Source organism: Phyllostomus hastatus, unplaced genomic scaffold (genome assembly GCF_019186645.2).
Source record: "Phyllostomus hastatus isolate PE091 unplaced genomic scaffold, TTU_PhHast_1.1 phas_contig_150, whole genome shotgun sequence".
NCBI classification, from domain to species: Eukaryota; Metazoa; Chordata; class Mammalia; order Chiroptera; family Phyllostomidae; genus Phyllostomus; species Phyllostomus hastatus.
This window is the reverse complement of record NW_025333611.1, coordinates 29,904,784-29,928,869: the sequence shown is the minus strand read 5'-3', so window position 1 is coordinate 29,928,869 and position 24,086 is coordinate 29,904,784. Positions and strand designations below refer to the sequence as shown.

At 44.4% G+C, this 24,086-nt stretch overlaps 1 protein-coding gene across 5 annotated transcripts in view; it reads right to left on the bottom strand.

The window, feature by feature from the left end:
• The window catches only part of KLHL3 (kelch like family member 3), a 114,559-nt gene that overhangs the window by 12,847 nt on the left and 77,626 nt on the right, over nucleotides 1-24,086 (bottom strand). For all 5 annotated transcript variants that reach the window (XM_045826381.1, XM_045826400.1, XM_045826418.1 and 2 more), the window contains 5 exons: nucleotides 20,239-20,388; nucleotides 7,671-7,788; nucleotides 7,062-7,259; nucleotides 5,413-5,514; nucleotides 2,081-2,209 (listed from right to left, as the gene is read on the bottom strand). In XM_045826381.1, coding sequence (XP_045682337.1) covers nucleotides 2,081-2,209; nucleotides 5,413-5,514; nucleotides 7,062-7,259; nucleotides 7,671-7,788; nucleotides 20,239-20,388 — 697 coding nt within the window. The remainder of the gene's footprint in view (nucleotides 1-2,080; nucleotides 2,210-5,412; nucleotides 5,515-7,061; nucleotides 7,260-7,670; nucleotides 7,789-20,238; nucleotides 20,389-24,086) is intronic.

Sequence of the window (24,086 nt, the reverse complement as noted above, 5' to 3'; positions counted from 1 at the left end):
CCCTGCTGAGGAAGCAGGCAGCCTCCCAGGGGCACCGCTGCCTTTTTGCAGCTTCTTCCACAAACATTCACACAGAGGCCTCCTGGACTTGCAGCCACGGGGCTCCTGGCACCACAATGGGCCTCAGGCAACCAGAGATCAGGGTCCTTGGATCCTCAGCCACCAAAGACCATCCTCCAGCAGGAGTATATGGGTTCTGCAGCCCAGGGTGAGGCTTCCCCAAACCTTGTGAATGTGAAGCACCAATGAAAGGCTGACTGGGAGCCTGGGGAAAGAGCCCGCCTCCGGGAGAGAGACCAGTGCCTCCAACAAGGCTACTGTGCTTCCCTGGAGCACAGACAGCAGAGCCGTAACCACCCAGGGCTTCTAAGCCAGGTGAGAGGTGGAGCTGCTCGAGGGGTCCCCACTCAGCAACAGCAGGCAGGGACAGAGCAGTGTGGCCTCCAAAGGCCGCTCCACCCCACAAGATGAGCCTGAACTTCCTAAGGCAGGTCTGTGCTCCAGGCTCCACACGGGGCTGCACTTCCACACTTTCTACTTGAGACGTTTCTAAAAGCAGCCCTACATTCCAGAGTGTGCTGCCCCACTCCTGGGGAGCTGTCCCTGCATTCTCAGGCTTTAAACACCTGCTCTCACACCTCAAGTCACACAGAGGGTTTTTAAGAAGTACAAAGAAAACTCTACTAAGACTCTATAAACCAAAAGTACTGAAAGAGCTCTGTGAAGGACGAAAACCACGGGACTGGTGAGTCAAACCAGCCCCAAGGGAACATCCACTGCAACCCACTCACTTCACACCTCGGGAACCAGAGGCCAGGAAGGGGAAGAGGCTTGCCCACGGCACAAGTGTGAGCAGACCCGCCCAGCCCATCGGGACCAGCGGAGACAAGCTCCCTCCAGCTGCATTCCCAACACAGTGCCTCGTAAGTGGGATCGTGCAGCTCTTCTTTTCTAACCAGTGAACACAATATTTTAATATTGGGAAATATTAAAACAGCATAATTGTTAAGGAATACTGAGGAAGTGGTCATGTCTTAGTACCATAAAATGACATCACAGCTCAATCTTCAAAAATACGAAAAAGAGAAAGGAATAACAATGCAGGGAAGAACTCCCAACTGCGGCTTCCCTTCCCAGAAGTCACACCACTTTCCCGCCAGGCCCCGGTTGGTCATCGGTCACCACTCCCCACGGGAACTGGGAGAGGAAGCCAGTGCCCAGCTCCAGCTCCAGGGCCTCGCAGACCCTCTCCTCTGGGCCTCCAAGATGACGCGGGAAGACAAAACAGGAAGAAGGGAATGCTGCTCCACTTCCCGGAAGATCCCACAGGACCACACACACAGCTCCTAGTCTTCCCACAGGAAGTAAAAGTGGGAAGTCATGCTCTTCCCGTGGGGGGTGGGGGCTGCAGTGGAGGAAAGTGAGTGGGGTGATACAAGATTATGCCGAAGTACAAGCACTAATAGCTTGGCTTTCAGCCCCTAAGACAGAGATACCAGACGAGCAAGTTCTGGCTTCTCCACTGAAGACTGGAATAGCTAGCTGTGCTTGTACTACTACTTTCTAAGAATGAAATTCTAATAATTTAGAGGTCGAAAAAGCTAACTTTGAGGTGAGACAGACTTGAGTGGGAATCCTGACTTTGCCAGCTACTAAGGATATAACCTTGAGCAATTTACTCCGTCCCTGGCTGACTTACTTTTTTAGTGTTAAGTGAAATTAATACTGTATCTACCTGGTAGGGCTGTGGTGAGGGTAAATAAATCGAGTCACACTAAGTCCTTATTAGGATGGGGCCTGGCACACATCAAGCCTTCACTTTCAGAAGATGCAGACATCTCTACAGAAGTGGAAGGGATGGTGACAAAGGAAGCATTATCTCAGGCACTTTCTAGCAAAGTAACCCCCCGGGGAAAGGTCAACTTGTAAGTGCCTGTGCCAAGCTACACGGTGCTGGCAGGATCACACACACTGAAAGGAAAGAAGAGGGAGGTTAAAAAGGTAGGAGGTTAAGTTGTTGTCTCCAGACCCACCTGTGAGCAGATCAGACAGAGCCTGCGCCCTGAGGCTCCCCCCATACCTGCGCCACTGCGGCGGGTGCTCATGTCTGCCACGTACGTCCACTCATTGGTCGCAGGGTTGTACTGCTCCACAGTGCTGAGGCACTGGCGGGAGGCCCCGTCGTAACCCCCAACAGCATATAGCTTTCCTGGAACAAAGGAGATGAGGGTAGTGCTGGGGACTGTTGTGGAACTAGCGCGTGACAGAAATGCCATCTCTAACCCACTGGGCACCCCCACCTCCCTCAGACCTCAGGGCCTGCTCCTTCCAGGGGGACCACCAACTTACTCCCCAACCAGGTAAGCATCCTTCACATCTCAAGCATCTACTTCCTCTTATGTTCTGAGCTCCTTGAAGCAGCACTGAGCCTCTTTCTAAATAAGCACCAAATACTCAGCACAAAGCATTGGCCCAGCACTGCTGCAGCTCAGTGTATTCTTACTAGTGAACTGTTAGATCTTCTCCAGAACAAGGTACAAGAGATACAAAAGTAGAGGGTCCCACCTATGGGCAGGAAGGCTGATTCTCTGGCTAAACACTCACAATAGCAAGCAGAACAAACATGGAAAATATTCTTCAGTGGGAATCCAAACCCTGTCTTAGCCATGGTTTGTACTCTGTCCACCGCTCTCGCAGGCGGAGCATGTGAATGGCGGCCTCTGGGCGCACTGGGGGCTGACACGGCTAGGGTGTTTCTGCAGACGCCCTGAGATCTCTGAGCCATGCACAAGAGCCCTGAAGCACCATCGCCTATTTTTTAAATAAAAATACCATAAGCTGTTATCTAAGAGCATTGTTTCTTCTTCTTTTTGGGGTGAGGTGGGAAAGGAAATTTTTATTATTATTATTATTATTATTATTATTATTATTATTATTATTTGAGTTCTCCCAGAACAGTTATTTAAACATTTGGGGCTGAACGTGTGGTCTTGGAATGCGGTAGGTGTTGTGTGGGTGTGTGTTGGGGAACCTACCTTACCTGTAGACCTCAAGCCTGTGAGGACCATGGAGTTATAACAAAAGTCTTAAACATTAGCTATAGACTAAATAAACACCACCAGCTGCAAATCTAATTAACAGGGTTGCTTAAAGTATTTTTGTCAGTGTGCTTTTTCTTAATAGAGAAATACCAACGGTACAACTAGTATGTGAAAATTTGAGATTATTTTATGTTAGCAAGAGATTCTCAGACTGAAAACAATGTTCGAGCATCAGGACTATTGGCATATCATGACTCTACCACCAACCTTCCCTGTAGGGAATAAAGTATGTACAATTATTTCTTCTTTTATCCTTGAGCCTGGTTTTGTTTTCTGCCCAAGTCCCTTCCACTGGCCCTTCTAGAAAAAAGAAACACCCCCCCAGCTCTGCCCTCACCTAGAACAGAGAAAAATTCAGACTCTGCAGCTCCTCTGGGGTGCAGCCCACTCGCACAATGTGCTGGCTCAGATGCAACAACCTGCTCACCAGCGGCCCACCACTCCTCGAAGCCCAGGCCTCTCAGGGAGAAGAAAGGCTGGGGTGTGCAGGAGACAAGGTGCTCCAGAGGGCAACCCCAGTAGCTAAGAAACTTTACTCTCCATAACACACGATCTCCACTCCGCCAGGAGCCTCTGCCTAGCCTCCAAGCTTCACTGTCCCTTTTCCTAAGTAGGGATTCTTCTGGGGAGCCAGTAGCAATGCTCCTGATTTCCATTCTTTCTTGTTCTAGTGTCATTCTGACTGCACAGCCATGATTAGCAGATGACAGGAGGAAGGGGAGGCTTGTGGGGACAATGTGGAGAGCTGTATCTACAAGGCCACAGTGAAGCAGAGTCCACTTCAGATCCTCCCTTCACCATTCTTGGACTCTCTGCTGCCCCAGGAGGACTCACAGCCAAGAGATCCAAACTCAGGGTGGACAAAAGAAACAACTTCCTGTCTGTCGTCCACATCAGCAGGGCAGGCTCCAGGGCAGCGCCTCTTCCACGTAAGGGCACATGCTCACTGAGGCCTTTGTCAGGGGAGCATTTCAAACTACTGTGATGAAGGTACTTCCTCTAACCCCCGTCAACCATTCCAACCCAGAAAAAACACCCACTCAAGGTTTCTCCTTGAGTCTACTAACAGGATATGCTACTCTACCATTCAATATTCTTGGCTAAGGAACAGGGAGAAATGGGAGAGTGGCTAGTCAAAGCACCCACATTTGACAGGCAAATCAATTCTGTCCCACCAGGAGGATGAGACTGAAAGAAATAATTTATTTTCACAGGAGGACAAAATCCTTGCACTTGCCAGGATGACTTGTTCAGGGTGTTAGAATAACATGGAAATTTAAACTACGGAATACTGGTACAGACCGAGAAATGCACTGAGAAAAGAGAATCTTTCTACTGATGTCTAATTCACTACACATTACCCTCTCCCCAAAGCACTGGCGTGTGTTCTTGTGCGCACCCATGAGAGAGACAGAGAATGCCCGTCTGATGCACAGATATTCCGGCTAAATTCCCACTTCAGGACAGGCTAACGAATCAGTGTTGTTATGCAAAGTATAATGTTTTTGTCCAAATAGTGCTCTATGCTTTAATACACTAAATTCACACGTTTGTGAAACTCTTCCCTAATCAGCCTTTTCTAATGGTCTGCAGGAGTGTAGCACAGTGGGTTAGGAGCACTGGGTTAGGAGTCAGACCTGGGTTCAAGGAGTGGCTGTGCCGTTTACTAACAAGAGGTACACCCCACTCACCCCCCTGGGACTCAGTTTGCCCTTCTGGAGAATGGAGAAAATCCTAGTCCTGCCCACCTCCTTCAGAAGGGTCTGGAGGAGGGAGGACCTGCACTACCACTTACAAACCATGGCATACTGTCCAAGCAGGCCCCAGACTCCTCTGCTCCCTCCTGCATCGCCCCTCACACCTTTCCTGCCTACAGCTGGGCTCTACCAGCAACCACTCTGCAAGGACTAACCAGACCTGGGAAGAGGTGCCCACCTCAGTCAGGCTCTGCTAATGTTCAACGTACGAACATGAGGATAAAGTTTGTTAAGCACTGAACTCTCACCCCCTCTCCATTGTATGCCGGGTCACATACTGACTCTGAGTTCCCCACTCTTCTCCACTTCCCAACCCCTAATAGAGCTATTAACAATCAGCCAAATGACAAGTGGTACGTCCCTTCTAGGCTCCTCCTACCTAATTCACTTGCTTATTTACCTCGGGCCAGCAGCTTCACCTCTCTGAGTCTCAACTTTCCTCATCTGTGAAATTAGGACACTAGCAGCTGACTCAGAGCAGTGATGAAAGGAATAGGGCCAGAAGACCAGGAGAAGGCCCGGGGCTGGGGTCGAGGCCCACCGCTGCTCCTTACCCTCCACAACGCCCACACCCACGCTGCTCCGCCGCGTGTTCATTGGGGCCACGAAGAACCACTCATTCGTCTTGTAGCTGTAGGCTTCCACCGATGCTAGGCCTGGGAAACAAGAGACTCGTGAGATTTCTGTGGCAACAGGCCTCACTGCTGTGCTGAGAACCAGTGTGGATGGGGAAGACTGAAGACCTGGGGGCTAGAAACCTGGGTGTGTGGCTCAGCACCGCCTCTACCTCACTGCCTGAAACTCATCTGCACTGCATCTCCCAGAGGGTACCACTAAGGCCTAACTCAGAGGGTGGGTTGTGAGAGGACAGGGTTAAAACTGAACTGCCCTGCAGGCATAAATGGTTACATCTACAGGATAGAATAAATACCTCGGGTTGCCTCACTAAGCACCTTTTCCTACTACACTCTTTCCTCTGTCTTCATCTACCTTACAAGCTAAAAAGCTGAAAACTTGCCTTCCCGGACTCCCTTGCAGCTTGGAGTGAACAAGTCAGTGTGACCTACCCAGAAATCTGATGGGGAGTTCTGAAATATCCTTTGCGTTTATGATACAGATGTCACCCCTTCCTGCTTTTTGTACCTAGAACACAAATATGTTGGCTGGAACTGTAACAGCCATCTTGTGACCATGAGGATAAAGCCAAGAAACTCTCAAAGAACCTGGCTCCAATATTTTTGAGCAACTGGACCAAGTTAGCACTGCCAACCTCTAGACTTCTTGTTTCATGAGTAAAACAAAATCTCTAATTTTTTAAACCACAGTTTAGTCAGTTTTTCTAATTACAGCCAAAAGAAAATCCTAAAATAATTCTAAAAAGAAACAATGTCCCACTTCCCTTTCATTCTCTTCATTCCCAGGTTCCATTACTAGAGGCGGCCCCCAGAGGGCTAAAGACCCTGGAGTTACATGAGTGAGGCCCAGAGAAGGCTGGTAAAAGTCACCCACTTGTAAAGAAACAAATGAAAATTCAGAGAAGTAAAAAATATTTTTTCACAACCCTGGGGGGCCAAAGGATATCATTTTATAATAGTTTCATAGAGTTATTGTCTACAGAGACACCACCTGGAGACATGAAGAGAAATGAGATAATCTCTCCAAGACCATGCCCACTAATAGTTTCTGATTCTCACTTTGAAGCTAGATAAAAAACCAGGAGCAAAGGATGTTCCCACAGTGGCACAGCCTTCCAAAGATTCAGTGGGGAGTACAAAGGACAATGGACAGAAACTGTGTGTCCTGAGCTATGTCTCTTCCTGTGGCTGAATCTTAGCTCCCTCATCTGTCCAACAGAGGGTTTAGACTACAGTCCTGAGACACTCTCCAACTAAGCATGCTTACTTTCTAAGTCTCATCTTCTGAGTAAATGGTTCCCAGCCACTGGCAGGGCAAAAAGGCCCTCTCCTGACAATTGGGGTCCTTCCTAAAGCCCTAGAAATGAAAGCACATGGGCAGTTACATTTTTTGTGTAGAAAGGCCTGGCTCTGGGACCCAAGCTGGGAGAGAAGAAAGGATGGGTAACTTCTTGGGGAAGTAGCTATGGATGGACAGGAGATTGGCCCAAGAACTGGCTGAGCAAACCAGGGTTGCAAGGAGGGTGTGTCCCAGACTGAGGCAGGTGGGGACTGTGTCCAGGACCTACCAGTACTGCCATCAAAGCCCCCCACAGCGTAGAGCAGGTCATTGAGCACAGCCGCACCCAGTGTGCTCCGGCGTTCCTGCATGCTGGCAATGGACGTCCACTGGTCCTTCACGCCGTCATACACATCCACTGTCCGCACGCGCAGTGAGCCGTTAAACCCGCCCACAGCATACACATGGCCAGCCATGAACACCACACCTGAGGCACAGAAAACCAATGCAATGAGGTTGTCTCTGGCACCTGGTAACTCATGTTGATGAGTAACAAAGGGGAAGCCAGGCAGGCAATATGAATAATTCACCACAGAAGAGGATCTCCAACTTTAGATATTTGGAAGTCATTATTGGGCTCATTGGATTTCTTTTCATATTTGCTTTTCTGATTTTGTTTCATTCAAGCAAACAAATTTTAGCTTGATATCCCTAAGCACAAAGGACCCGACCCCAGAAGGTACAGCTAGAAACTGGGCAAGTGGGGAGGGAAAAGGAAGAGAGTCTATTATGCACAGATGTTTGGGGAAATAAGGAGCAGAGCACGACTTCTGCCACCAAGCAGAGAGAGGCAAGTCAGGGAAAGGCAGCCTGCACACTGGGAGATGCTGCTGCTCACCTGCTCTGCATCTCCTGGAGGGAAGCTCAGCAATCTGGTCCCATCGGTCCTCCTCGAAGTCATAGCACTCCACACTGCGGATCGCCTTGGGTGCCTGTCCACCGACCACAATCATGACCTCCAGAAAGACAAGTGGACATTAGCGGGGTCTCTCTAACATCTGATTCATGGGTGACCAATGCCTGGTACTTCTGTATATTAATTGCCCAGGTCCACAGGTGAGCTGAGATGCCAATGTACAGAGCTACATACATGGAGATGCTGCCCCTAATCACCAACAGGCATGAATATTCACAAAATGCCTAATGAGCATCTTCCCATAGAAACACAACCATTAAGATCTATGCTTCCCAGATGCCACTGCCCAGAGCTGTGTTTAGGACACGTGCAGACACTCATGGCATCTTCTGCGATTTCAACACCCTCAATGATTTTGGGCAGAGAGACTAGATTTTATATCAAAACAAAATATTCTCAAATATATATCAAAATCTGTGGGGGGGGTTTAAATACAGTATAGAATTTGAAGGCATTTTTAAGATAAAATTGTTTCAAAAATATTTCTGAATGCATAGGCTACAGGGTATACTTATTCATACTTTAATAACCACTGTTCTAGCCCATGAACCACAGGGATTTCCTGGTGGTGTGCCAGTAACAATTTTGCCACTATGAATCACTGTAGTGCTCTTTACTTCCCGACAATGTATTTTTAGGAAAAGAAGTGATCATCAAAATCAGTGTGAGCTCACACAAGTACATCCTTCAGGTGAACATTATCTATAATATGAGGAGACAGACAACCACTATTCAAGATCAGGCATGTAAGCCTCAAGATTCCAGATTCAGGCTCACTCGCTTGCACCTATGGGTCATCTCTGGTCATCAGAGTTAGTCCGCAGCCATATGTGGCCAAGTGGGTGACCAATGTTCAACAACTCAGAATTTACTTCTGACTTCTGGGACATCCAAAGGAACCCAGGGCACATAGTTCAGGCTTAGAGCTGCTGCTGCTTCTGGAACTACACATTCTCCAACCGTGCCTCGGCACAGAGGGCCCACTGCTCTGTGTCAAGGGCAGCCCTTTTTCAGAGGGGAGCTGAACTCTACACTGCTTCCCATCTCTGATTCTTCGCTTACATAGGCATCCATGAACAGTTCAAGGGAGAACACAGCCCCTTGGCAAACTTCAGACAATGCCCAGTCATCCAGGGTCAATAACGCCCCACCTTCATAAACATACCTAGAACTTGCATTGTCCTCCTGGTTTTGAATTAGTAAAGCTAAAATAAAGTCAAAGTATTGCAAAAGTTTCCTTTGAAATATAAATGTTGGGGCTCAGTGAGAATCAAACCAGTGTTAAGTTTTCCTTTCTGCAGTGACCTCAGGCACCCAACACTCTCACACAGGCTGTTTCCTCTCCTTAAAATATGCCTCCTCCTTTCCGATCCCTCTGCTCTAACACCTACCTATCTTTCAGGTCTCAGTTGACATGTCACTTTCTCCAAGAGCAACTCTCTGACCTCAAAATCTGAGTTACATGTTCCTTCTCTGGGATCACAGCTGCCCAGTCCTCTTCCATTAAAATGACCAGCATTGTACTTTAACTGCCTGGTGACCTTGTCTCCCCTCCTAGACAGTGAGTCTTGCCAGGGCAGGAAATTTATCTGCCTCAGTCACCAAGATAGCCCTAAGGCCTTGTGGTGCTAGGTAAAAGTGAGGACTCAAATATTTATTTTGAATAAAGAATGAATGAATAGTAAATAGCACATGCAAAGAGTTATATGAAAGAAATACACAATTAAATGGGAAAAATACACAGGCCAGAATGTACTTTCTTGGGTTAAGACATTGGACACCAGATTACAACTCGGGATGTTGAGCAAAGACAAAATACAAAAAGAAAGAGAGAGCTCATTCCATCTTTTGACTCAATTACCAAAAGAAATGTTTTTTATTCTTTATGCAAGCTGCCAGACTTCTTCTGTAAATAAAAGAGGCAAAGCTTTCAGGAAAGCTCACCATCCCTAGAAACCATCTTCCACCCGGGCACCAGAAGGTCCATTCGCACTGAAGAAAATCCCACACTCATCTCTGAGAATTTTCATAGTAACATAGAAACGGAATTAGAGAAATACAAAAATTTCAATGTTCAAGTGAAACATGAGTAGAAAGACAAAAATAATACAAGACAAGGTTTTCAAAATAAATTTTCCTTTGAGCTCATAAGACCACTGGTGAGAGAAGACTTTTAATCCTCAAAACTGGGCAACGACCTGCGAAGAGTAATTATGAGGTTGTGTGAAATAGGACCATCGGTTCCTGGAAATGTGGAGGCAGCTCAAGGCAGAGGGAGAACTATCTTTCTGTCTCTCTCCTAGGCATAAGAAATCCAATTTCTATGGCAACCCTTGCAAGAAGCCATCATACAAAGAGCACTACATTCATCATCATGTAATTGTGCAGAGTAAAAAGAATAATTTTCTATCCTGAACACTAATTAATAACTGTTTCCACAGATACCTGATCTTAGCAACCAATCAGACCAAAATGAGTCCACATGCATTACATCTCTGAAATTATAAACCTCTAGCTACTTACGAAGACCACAGGGTATCAGGGCAAGAAGAGACCTGAACCACTATCTCTTGCAAGCCCTCATTTTACATTTCCAGAAAAACTCAGGCCCAAAAAAGTTCAATAGGCATATTTTTTTCTTGCCTCAACATCCCTAAATTCCAATTTACTAGATATTGGTAATGCCTTTAATAGAAATTACTGAATCAAATCTGTTTATTTAATGATCACTACTTTAACATTTATCCTTCAAAGTAACCCAAGGTAACAAGGTTACTACCAGTAATCATGTGTGAATCACAATAATCTAAAGAACCAGTTCCAGGCTAACAATTATGCTAGACTGAACATGCTTTAATCATGCTCAAGAACTGCAATGTACTGGGGCGTCTTGCAGGAGTCCTCAGGGTCCTACCCCCAAGTTTCAATTGATACCATGTTGAAAGCTGCAGAAGTTCTGGTGAATATAGTTCTGGTTGACAGAATACAGGTGAGCCAGACTCGGCTGTGCATGGGGGGATGATTATTGGACAACTCCCAAGAAAACCAAGCTCATTCTGAAAAGTCAAATGCCCATTTACTTTAGGGAGATTAATGAGTGAGACCATGAAAAGACTACCTGACTCCTTAGGAAGGAAATTTCACTCCCAGCATAACACAGTAGTTTTTAAGTAAATATAAAATGCTCTTGTTCACAGAGAATAGCCAGGGAAAGGAACAGTAGGTAAGCAGAGTGGAGCTTTCCGGCGCACTGTGGATCAAGACCCTAACCCTAAACCCGTGAGTCATTCAACTCTCCACAAAGATGAGAGTAACAAGCTAGGCTCTGCACACTTTTTTCATCAGGCAAGAGTAGTGTGTCCAAACTCTCTTCCATGACCGGTGAGCTGGGCAGAAGGCAGGCCCAGCCAGTCGGTCCCTCGGGCCAGGGCAGGAAATGAGACTCTCTCTTACCCTGGTGCGTGGGGCCGCAGGGCTAACACCAAAAGTTCATCCGAAGAAGCATGTCGAGGTTGAGGCAGAAGACTTGTCCCAGCAGGTTCCTGAGCAACAGGTGCTCCAGGCAAGGACTGACAGCCAAGGTGCAGACACAGTGGGGTTAGAGAACCAGCAATGCAAGAACAAGACCCAAAGAAGAGACAAGGAGTGGGAAAATGGGCTTTGGAGTCAGGCACACCTGGAGTCAAATATCAGCCCAATCACTAAACAGCTGTGTGACCACAGGCAAGGCCCTTACCCTTGCTGAGCCTCACTTTCATCACCCATAATATCAGGATAACAGAATGTTTCTTCTATGGGTGTCAGGAGGCTTAAATGCTATAAAGGACTTAGTACAGTGCTTAGTAAATAGCACACACTAAATGTTAGCTTCTGTTATTACAGCCACACCAGCATCATTACTATTACCATCACTATTGAAGCAGTTGCTAAAAAACAGACTCCCAATAAATGGTAGAAAAGAACACACGATCTGTGAATGGGAGAGTGAGCACCACCACTAATTCCAAGGGTGCTGATGGGGCTTTTCAAAACCTCATGGTGTTTTCCAGGTGTGGCCTGAGACCATTTAAAGGGCCAAGAAGGAAGAGGAGCAGTGCCAACCCAGAGGCCTGGCCCAGGTGAGAAGTCATCCTACCCACCCTGCCAACAGCCTTATTACCAGTACCATCTACTGAGAGCAGGACAGCTCAGCTCAGGAGAAATCCACCCACTTTCAGCACAAATGGCTTCTTGGTGTCATTTTAAAGAGTTGAATAGAGATGTCAGCTGAACTGAAATTATAGCGAAAAGTACCAGGCTCAGTACATCTCCAAAGGATTCATTTGCAACTTCCTGGAACCTCATTTCTCTACTGCAGTCTGTGGAACAAGCAACATAGGAGTATTTTGTGCAGCTGGGAGCCAGCCTCTGGTTGTCCATGGCAACCCGGCCTCAGGGAAAATGCTGGGCGGTGAATGTGTGGGAGCACAGATGATGCTATTAGCTGTTCCAGTTAGAATGTGTCAGTATGAGCTGGGCATATACGCCTCAGAAAAAAACACCCTTATTAGCCTCTGCAGCTATGTCAAGGCAGAGTCCTATTTCTTTCAGGGAGAGAGCTTGGCTGGCAAACAGGTTCACTGCTGAGAATTGCCAAGAGCAGTGCAAATCTCTCTGCCGCCGTGTTTCTCAAAGCCAGCTCTGTCAGCAAGCCTATCTGTACTGAATTCTTGAAGGCCCCACCTAGCCTGTCCTTGGAATTCCTGTGGGTGCTCCTCCAACGAGCCCAATAATCTCCTACCTCCTCCTCTTTCTCCACTGATTTGGTTACTTATATATTTCTACCTTACTTTCTCAGAGGGACTTCTTAAAATGAAAGTCCCCAGAGGGCAGGAATTAAGCTTCTTTCCACATAGTACCCAGCCAAAATGCTTTTGTGAAATTTGGAGGGAGTATAGAACACTTAAAAACACAGGGTCCGTAGTCTGTCATCCCTGGCTTAAACCTCAGCTTGGCTATTTACTAGCTGTGCTTTAAAGATGCATCACAAATTCTTCAATACTCCTGCACTCGAGGCATGTAACTTAATGGCCCTTCCCTTGAGTGTGGACTAGACTTACTGACTTGTACCTACACCATAAAATACAGCAGAAGCGATGGAACATCACTTTGAGGGTAGGTTACAAAAAGACTACAGCTGCTGTCTTAGGTGAGCTCTCACCCTCTTCCTGCAGGAGAATCACTTACTGCAGGGAAAGCCAGTGGCCAAAGCATGAGGGCACTCAAGCACCTCATTGAGAGGCCACAGGACCAGGCACTAAGACCTACAAGCAACCACGAAAGTGGGCTTAGGATCAGATCCTCTCCAAACAAGCCCTGAGGCGACTGCAGCCCTAATCAACAGCTGGCTGCAACTTTATGGCTCTTGTCCTAGACAGCCCAGCTAAACTGCCCTGGGACTCCTGTCCGCAGAAACTGAGATTACAGACATTTATTGGTCAGGCTAATCTGTAATGCAGAAGCCAGTAACTAATACAGAATGAGTAGGTGACGTAATCTAAGATCCAATTTCCTCATGTGTAAAATAGAGATAATTACAAGTTTGAAACTCCTGTGAAATAATAAATGTAAATCACTTAGCCCAATGCTTGGCACATGCTAAGTGGCACATGCAAGTGAGATCTGCTATTACCATCATTGGGGGTTAGTATTTTGTCGTGCTCAAAAGCATAAGCTTTAAGTCGGTCAGACTTGGATCCGAGCTCTCCTGCTGCCACTTAGCCGGGCAAGTCATTCAATCTCACTGATTCTCACTTTTCTCCAACAGCAGAACTTCCAAAGTTGTTACCAAGATAAGCTAATGTAAATAAAGTGTTTTGTAGAAAACACAAGGAAGCCACATTTAGACAATCCTACTTGTATCATCATTAATGCCTTTAGTATTGAGGACAATGACCCTGGGAAGCAACAGGGCACAGTACAAATTACTCTTAGGGCCATCAGGTGGTATGAGCCTGTTCTCTCCTGCAGTCATCCAAGCCAGTTTCTGGATGTTCACTCCCATAGACAACTTGCATTTGACCTTGGAGACAGCTCAGGCCTCAGCTCCTGTAGAAAGCTTTCCTTAGCCCCTTGTCCCTTCCCTGTGTTCCCAGAGTGTTGTGTCCATACTTCCAAGTGGCACTAACATAGTCCACTGCAACTGCCCCTTTACATCTACCTCCCTTCCGCCCAGAAGAAGCTCCTTGGGGAAGGGACCAGCTCACATTAGTCCTTGTGGCTCTAACACCTAACCCAGTGCCTGGCAATTAGTGATTCAATGAAAGTGTGTTGGATGAGTGATCAGTAAATTAATGAGTTAATGTATATATGATAGTTTATAGTTTATTGCCAGTGTTTTGTTTTGTTTTTTTTTAATCTAAGTGTTTGACAACCTAAGGAATGACAATTGGATTCATTCAATACTGAACTTGTGGGCTAAACTAAATTGTCTAGGGCCCATCGACATTAGTGATCAAGAAAGGATATAAAGCAGGACATAAATCCTCACTGTGACACATGTGAATGCTGAAAGCATGGAAAAACAACTAGGGTTAATAGCAATGGTCAGTACTAAATCTCCAAGAGGTTATTTCGTCTTTAAAACTACATCTCTTTCATCCATTCATGAAAACTTTTACTATTGTTTACTATTTTACTATTATTGTGTCTCCAAGGACACAGCTGGATAATGCTGAGACCATGGGACCAGTTTAGTGGAGGAGCTGACGCTCCAGAAGAGAACCCTAACTACCTCCCTGAAGTGTCAGCTGGGGGCCCTCAATAATCTCCTGCCTATGTTTTCCAGAAGCAAATGAAGCCATCATCAACCTGACCTCTCCTTCTCCATTAAATAAGGTTCACACCAATTTCATTTCTACATATTAGTGATAAACTATTAGAAACTGGAATTTTAAAAGAAAGCATTTACAATAGCATCAAAAACTATAAAATACCTAGGGATAAATCTAACAAAAGACATGCAAGACCCATACACTGAAACTATAAAATATTGCTAAGAGAAATTAAAGACGACCAAAATAAGTGAATATATATGCTATGTTCATGAGTCAGAAGATTCAGTATTGCTAATACATCAACTCCCCCCAGTTGACGTATAAGTCCCCAGAAGCTTTTCTGTAGAAATAGGCAAGCTGATTCTAAAACTTATATGGACATGCAAATAACTTAGAACAGCCAAAACAACAATGAAGAACAAAATTCGAGGACTCACACTACCTGATTTCAAGACTTACAATAAAGTTAGTAATCCAGGCAACATGGTATTAGTGTAAAGATAGACAAATAGATACAAGAAACAGAATACAGCACATTAAATAGACCAACACATATATAGTCAATTATTTACAATGGTGCCAGTATAATTCAATAAAGAAATGAGAATCTTTCCAATAAAAGCTGTGGGAAAAAATGAACATTCAAATGCAAAATAAATGAACTTTGACCACCTCACATATCATGTTTTTTTTTTAAAGTCTCAAATGGATCATAGACCTAGATGTAAAACCTAAAACTTTAAAATTTCTAAAAGAAAGCATAGGAGAAAATCATTGTGATCTTAGATTAGGCAAATATTTTTTTTAGGTAGAATACAAAATACATAACTCATAACAGAAAAGAAATTGATAAAATTAAAAAATTCTGCTCTCTCAAAGATACTAAGGAAATGAAAAGATAACACATATTTGTAAAATATATATCTGATAAAAGACTTGTCTTTATAACATATAAAGAATTCTCACAATCCAATAAGAATAACCCAATTTTTTAAATAGAGAAAAGATCTGAAGAGATACTTTTCCAAAGAAGATATACAAATGGCAAATAAGCACGTGAAAAGATGCTCAACATCATTAGTCATTAAGGACATGCAGATTAAAACCACAGTGATATCACCACATACATACTAGAATGGCCAAAACTTTTAAAAATAGATAATACAAGTAGTGAAGAGACTGTAAAGTAACTGGAACTCTCGTCCATTGCTGATGGAAATGCATAATAGTATAGCCATCTTGAAAAAAAGTTTAGTGATATCTTATAAAGTTAAACATATACTTAATATACAACCCAGCAATCCTACTCCTGGGTATTTTCCCAAGAGAAATTAAAACATATGTCCACACAAAGATCTATAAGTGAATCTGTAAGTATGAGTTCAAAGCAGCTTAATTTTAATAACTAAAAACTGAACACCCCAATGTCTACCAACTGGTGAATGGATAAATAATTTATAGTACTCCATATAGTGAAATATTACTTAGCAATAAAAAGGAATGAGCTCCTGATGCATGCAACGTGAATGAATCTCAAAGGTATTATGCTAAGAGAAAGAAGGCGAGCTCCAAAGGCTGTTTATGGCATGAGTCCCTTTATACGACATTCTGGAAAAGACAAAGGTACACGAACAGAAATCAGAAACAGCTGCCTGCAGGCTGGGAACCAAATGTCCCAGGTTCGATTCCCAGCCAGGGTACATTCCTGGGTTGCAGGCCATAACCCCCAGCAACCGCACACTGATGTTTCTCTCTCTCTCTATCTCCCTCCCTTCCCTCTCTAAAAAATTAATTAATTAATTAATTAATTTTAAAAAAAAAGAAAGAAACAGCTGCCATGGGCTGGGAGTGGAAGAAGAGGCTTGACTACAAACAGCACAAAAGGACTTTTTGGAGTAATTGCCATATTCTATATTTTTATTAGAATAGTGGTTATATGACTGTATGCATTGGTCAAAATTTGTCAAATTTCATCCTTAAAAAGAATGAATTTTACCATGTACAAAGTTATTATACCTCATAAATCTGAATTTAAGAGGAAATAATCTGGGATACTGATAATAAGGGGAAGATATGTACGTACCGGGGCACAGGGACACAAGGAATCTCTGTACCTTTCATTCAATTTTGCTGTGAACCTAAAACTGCTCAAAAAACATAAAGCCTTAATTTCGAAAAGAAGTAAATTTATTATAAATCATCTATTAATGAGATGAATGAGATATTATGTTTTAATTAAAGGAGATTTTGAAAATTAAAAAGAAAACAAAATCCTTTTCCTCTACCACCAAAACCTGAAAACATGCCCCTAGAAGGCAGTCTGGTATAAGAAAAAAGATAATACAGATTTTTGGAGTGGAACAAACCTTGGCTTTACTGGCTATGTAACTGGGCAAGTAACTTAACCTAGATTTGAGCAGTACTGATCTGCTATTATGATCATTTAATGGCAATGTAAAATCTGATAATCCTCAAAGCAATAGTTTCCCTCATACACCCCATTCTTCAACACACCGTGGGGACCCCCCTCATTAATTTAAGTGCCCAAACAAGGGTGACAGGAATGTTTGAGAAGCAGATTAGACAGTCTAACCTTAAATCACTCAAGGATTAAATTCAGGGGAACAATGAGGCGATGAACAGCAAATGCCTTTTTTTTTAATTCCTTGGGAAGATTCAGAGGATGTCCTGGTACTAGTTGCCGGCCCGCAGAAGGCTATATGTGCCCGGGAATCTAAATGTTCTCACTCTGAAAACAAATGGTTCCTAAGGAGTGCAGGCGACCTGCCTCCTGAAACAAGGGGCAGACTCTTCTCAACTACAGACTCTCTCTCTAGGGGTGTGGGGGTGGAAGAGAGGTGATGGTCTCAGCATTCTTAGTCCAGGCCCAGGCTTTGATTTTTAAATCTGCCTTTTCACGGGTATTGTGACAAAAGCTAGATGTGGAGTCTAGAGAGGGAAAGGTCACTGGGCATGGTATCCGTAAAAAGAAACTGGGCCAGCTCTGCACCATTTCCTTAGCTCCAGAATACAATCCCTAGGAAAAGGTGTCATTACCCTGACAACATAGTATAAGATCCTCAGTTTCCAAAGAAAAAAGTCACAAAGACAGGTAGTAAGGCCCGATGAAAACCCGAGATGGAAAAAGCCTCCTCCACATAAAACAATAGTGTGCCCTAGAATCAATAATCTCAAGACACAAAGCTTGTGGAAATTTAGATCATAATGAAGGTGGTCTTCAAACAGACAGAGAGAAGGAGTTCATTTAATAAAATAACTTGGGGGCGACATGCTCATTGATTTGCAACACAAAGAAAGCTGTATTCCCATCCTCACTCCCTAAACCAAGATAAATTCTAAATGCATTAAAGAGTCAAATGTAAAACAGAAATCTAAAAGTACCAGAAGAAAACATAGGAATATGTTTTTTAAATCTCAGAGTGGGGAAATTATTTCTAAGCATGATGTGAAACCTAAGCTATAAAGCAAAAATTAGATCAATTTGACTACTTAAAACTGTTTCAGAGGATTCAAAAAAGGTTATAAATAAATTTAGAGGCAAACTGCAAACTAAGAAAAAATATTTTAAATACATACAAAGGTTAATCTCTTTAACATAAAAAGAGCCCTTAAAATCCCTTGATAAAAAAAATACACAGTCCAATAGGAAAATGGGCAAAGGACATGAACAGAGAATTTTTTTAAAAAGAAAAGAAAAGAAACAGAAATGCCAATACTCATATGAAATCAAGATTAATCTCACAACTAAAGAAATGCAAACTAAAACATGCCAGCTTTTAAAAGATGTTTGACACAAAAAATGTTTATAATATTAAAAAATGAAAGTAACTCCAAGCCCATCAATAAAGGACAGTTAAATAAATAATGGTACATAAATATAATTAAATACCATGTACCTATTACAATTTAACTACTGATTTTACCTATACTAATAACATTTAAAAGAGCCTACAGGATATGGTTGAGTAGTAGAATAAAAGATTTTAATCTACATAACAAGATTCCATCTATCTAAAAGTATACATTTTTACCTATTTGTGAATATGTGCACAGAGATATGTCTAAAATAAAACTCCCCAAAATGATCGCAATGATTGTCAGTGGGTAGAGGGATCTCAGTTGATTTTTAAATTTATTTAGAAATTGCAATATCCTTTTAATAACTACAGGGAGCACATATTCCTATAATTAAAGAAAACTAAGTTATCTTCATTTTAAAATTATGAAGAAGTTTCAGTGTGATATTTCAACAAAATAAAGCAAAAGATTTTATTTTAATGCAGTAAGTCAAGCAGCCAGTCAGACCAAGGCCCTTGCCCTGCGGCTGCCCCTTGTAACCAGCACTAGGCAACAGGAGGTAGACAGGTAGGTAACACTCTCAGGTTTGCCAAGGTGAAGCAAGGTGCAAGACAGCATGGTTTCAGAAAACAGGTTTGGAGGGTGAGAGCTGTGCTATGTTGACTTTGGCCAAATCATTTAACTTCTCTGTCCCTCAGTTTTCCTCCTTGTAGAACTCGGACAACTGCCTTTACCTTATGGGGTTGTTGAGAAGATGAAATAAGAGAGACACCCTCAGCTCACTGCTTAGCACATAATAAGCACTTAATAGATGCCAGTGCTTGTGTTATTATCCAGGACATTTGTAACTTTCATTCACATTACAGTCACTATATTCTTCCTGATTCAGGCTCACAAAGCAGAGAGAGGAACTGCAGACCTTGGAGAACCCAAACATCTGGTCCTGGACAACATGCTTCTCTAACCCTTCCTGGAAGCAGCAGGTGAGCAGCATGGCAGCCAGCCGGAAAGAAGAGGAGGGCAAAGCAAGGGATAAATAATTCCCTGGTGCTGCCTACAGTGCAGTCAATGAGCCAACGTGACTCACTCCTCTCCTCCCATCCTTCCTCCTGGGTCGGCTGGAACCTTCCCACACACTACCGTATGTCAGGATCCTAGGGAGGCTACTCAAATGCCAAGCCAGAAAGGACATTAGAGATCATCTAGTGCAGCACCTTTCATTCAGCAGGCGAGGGCCCTGAGGACCAGAGAGGGGAGGAGACTTGCAGGGAGCCAGAGCTTCCAGTACCCTGCACAGACTGTCCATCATGGAGCCCCCTCCTGAGCTCATCCTTCCCTTCCCCTGGCTTCGCCCTCATATGGTCTCATTCCCCTCCCCCCATTTCCATCGCCTGCCTCACTACCTGTCAGACTCCTCTAGCAGCCCTAATTGTCCTTCATGGCTCTGTGGTGAGGGAAGGAACCAGACTAGAATCGTTCTGACTCAGGAATGGCCTAGAAAGAAGACTATTATGGCCATCACTAAGTCAAATCCCACAAAGCCATTTTGCTGCTTCCAAAAGCAATACAGCTCAAACCATGGTGTGGAACAAGAGAAGGGTAGAGGGAAGAACTCTAAGGTGCTCTCATTCCTCCGTGGTGACACTGGAAATTACCTTGAAACTCTTAAAAAAGGAAGAACCCAGGAGAGAGAGGTGCCAGCAGATTCAAGAGCAACCAGCAGACTCCAGCTCTTAGGTCATGACACAATCAAGATGCAGGGCAGCCACGGGTGAGGAGAGACGTGGAGGCAGGAGCGAAAGCCACTTTCCCTGCACATAGTCCTGACTCTTGGCAGTGACCGGGCTGGGGCTTACCTTGGGTAGACTGACAGGAGTCCTGGGCTTGGTCCTTGGGTTCTTAATCAAGAGCCTCTGATCCAGAGGGAGCAGATGATATTTCATGGCTTCGATGAGGAAGTCCTTACAGGTATTGTTATTCTTTATCAAAGCTTCTTCTTCAACTGTCTGAAAGTAATAACCCACAGATGATCCAGGAGCAGAGCCTGGCCACATTTGCCATGCTGCCACCCCAGACTGAGTCATTCTGCACTCCCACACTCATTCATTCTCACACCACATCATTTCAGACCTCAAGAGAAAGGTCCACAAAGTTACAACTTGGTGGTCACTTCCTGCATTTCAAATGCACTGAGGAGTATGTGATGAAACTCAGACATCAAACAGGCAGGGATACAAACCCCAGCTCTACCACTTAACTCCTCTGATCCTCAGTTTTCTCATCTGTAAAGTGGGCACATTAAAGTTGCCCACAACCTCACCTCACTTGTTTATTCTGAAGCTTAAATAAGATTATGTAAAACAAAGACAAATACTTGTCCTGAAAGCCTTTTTCCACATTCTGCCTGGTTTGACTGCACCATAATGTTTAGGGCAAATGGTCAGATATTTGAGAGGAAGAAAGCAAGGAAGAGGGAGAGGGAGGGATCCATCAGCCAACCTTTGGAGGCATGAAATACAATAAGGTGCCTATCAAGGAGAAGAATTCACCTTGGCTGGTGTGGCTCAGTGGACTGAGTGCCAGCCTGCAAACCAAAGGGTTGCCAGTTTGATTCCCAGTTAGGGCACCTGCCTGGGTTGCCGGCCAGGTCCCCAGTTGGGGGCACTGAGAGGCAACCACACATTGATGTTTCTCTCCTTCTCTTTCTTCCTTCCCTCCCCTCTCTCTAAAAATAAATAAATAAAATCTATTTTTAAAAAGAATTCATATCCATATTCTTAAGTGAAATCCTGAAGGAGAAAGCTGTCCAGCAAGGCACCCTGTACCAGAGCAGTGATATCAGAGAAGAAAAAATATCCTTCACAGAATCCTTACTTACTGACCTCACCTTGGACCCCATCTAAACTGGGACAATAACTTCTTCGCTTCTTATTTCAGAGTTATGGACTTAAGCAGGTGTTTAGCAAGTGTAAGCCTAAATGTTTCCTTAGCAAGGCCAAGGATGAAACCATCCTGGTGCTCTGTCAAATCTCCACCATTTGGTCCAGGTCAGATTGCCACGTGGAATGTCTGGAAGGGCTAGTATGGTCTCTGGGGGCCACTTCATGTTTCCTTTGCAGGAGCGTTTGGAATCTGTTGGGAAGGGTCCATTCCATTCAACAGCTAACTGACTAAATGTCTCCTGGTTGGGCAGCCCAATGCTGGGTCCCAGCAAAAAAATGATGAACAAGACAAGGGTGCTAACCCTGAGGTGCTCAAGTCCATGTAGAGAATGAGAAGGGTCCTCCGTACGGCAATTACCTCAGCCCTCAAGCTGATCATGCACAAGGCGTGCCTGAACCTCTCCTGGGTCCCCGCCTGTAACTAAGAATGAAAATCTGGCCATCGCCTGCTGGGCAGCATTGGAGCCGGCAGAGAAGGAAGGATCGGTAACCTCTAGGCACCTCCTTCCCCAGAGATGATTCCCAAGAATACTTCCAAGAGCTCTCTGCTTTCTTAAAAGGTGTTTCTGCCCTACCACTAAGGGACCAAACCAGGTTGGGACAGATTATAAACTTTTAGCATCGGTTAAAAAAACTAAAAGGGTAAGAGTGAATCTCTAAAAAAGTTTGGGAGGAAAGAGAAATGCATAAGCAGCTGCTTCATCCAAAGAACTCATTCAGCATGAAGGAAAAGCTCCCCTAGAGAGTTAGTGCTTCATGGGTACAGAGTTTCAATCTGAGGTGATGAAAAAGTAGAAGTGGATATGGTGATGGTTGCACAGCATGGTGCATGTAATTAATACCATTAAATTATACACTTAAAATGGTTAAAATGGGCCCTGGCTGGGTAGTTGAGTTGCGTAGAACACTGGCCCAATAAACCAAGGTTGTATGTTCAATACTCAGTCAGGGCACATACAAGAATCAACCAATGAATGCATAAACAAGTAGAACAACAAAGCAATGTTTTTCTCTCTCATCAATAATTTTTTAAATGGGTAAATTGATGAATTTTATGTTATATATTTTATCACAATAAAATCATTTTAGAGATATAGCATGTTATATATTTAGTATAATATTTTAAAATATTTAATAAAAGCTTAATAAATGTTAACTATTTATTATGAACTACCTGGAACAAAACCAAACAAGGAAACACCTCTCTGGGGAGTCAGACAGTATCAGAGCAGGTCTGCCCAAGGCTTTCCCTTCCTCCTCCTCCTCCTCCTCCTTCGCAATCAGCCATCCCCAATGGGTTACACCAGTTTGAAGCTTCAAGGTCAAATGAGTGTTAATGAAATATCCTTTTTATCCAGAGTGTTCTGAAAAAGCCCTTTTTTAAAACGAGGGTCTTACACAACAGTTCTCGTGTCCACTGCCCCTGACCCTTTCTTCTCCAGATCTAAACCTACTTTGCCATAATAGCCCAGGAACTGTTTCCTAATGTCTTCGCTAAATTTCAGTTGTGGATGCCTGATAGAGGTTGGGACTAGTGGTCTCTAAGGCTCCTTTAGATTTCTCTGGCACCCGGGGCACAGGCTTCCCTTCCTCCCTGTGGAAACAAGACTGTGCTGGACGCCTAACGTCCACTTCTGCCTTTGATGAGTTTCCCACAGGGAAGTGGGAGGTCTGAGGTCTGACTCGGGCACTGGGAGCTCTGACCCGTTCAGGCTCTCTGCATAGGGGGGCCTTTTCTACAGGAAGGATATGCCGCCACCAGGTGGCAGTGGTACCCTTCAAAGTGAAAAATGCAGGGCTCAGCACCTGAGAAGAGGGCTGAGGTTCAGAGAGCATTTCCCTGCCTCCTTAGGCCTACAGACTACAGTGTCATGAGCTGGGGGCTTGACAAGGGCTTGTAAGGACACTGTCTCAGCTAGACTCACTGATCACTATCGCAGGCTTTACATGGATTATCTCATTCTACCCCCAAACAATCCTACAGAGCCCAGGTGCAATTTTTATCAGGTGAGAACACCCAGGTTTACAAAGGTTGAGTACTGGTCCAGTGTTGGATGGCTGGGAAGTGACAGAGCTAGGCTGCTGGGCTGCGGAGGCTCCTCTTGTCTTCCCTTCATTCTTTCCATTCCTTCCAGAGATTTGTCAGGGACAGCTGAGGGCTGGCTTACTGCCTCGGTGCTTTGTTTTGTGTGTGTATTTAAGTTTTAAATTCTGCCTGCTTGTAAGAGTGTATAATGTCCTTTACTGTACACATCAAGCCATGAGATGGATAAACAGAACAGACAGCACTAAACGTGGCAGCCTGCTTCGTGCAAGGTGTGTACGTTAGAGCCAGACGGGCTTGGATTTAAATCCTGACCCTGCTGGTGACTCCAGATAAAGCCCAACCTCCATAAGCCCTGAGGCCCCAATTTGTAAAAGGGGGGTTATAGTCTCTGCTCACAGGGTTATGACAAGGACTGAATGACAACACATGTGGAGCCATGTTTCCAGGGGCGGTAGATGCAACATGCATTCCAGGCACCTGGGAGGAGTTGCTGTATACAATCCCACACTGGGCTCCAAGTGGCCTAAAACTAAGGCAAAAAGGGAACAAAACACTATGGAAATGACCCTTCTTACTTGGTCTCCTACAATAAACACAGCTAATTTTTATTGAACATTTATCTGACCCCGCTCCACGCTAAACATCTAACTTACATGTTTACAGCTCCCCGGGTCCCCACAACAACCCTGCTGGGCTCCATGATAACTTCCCTTCT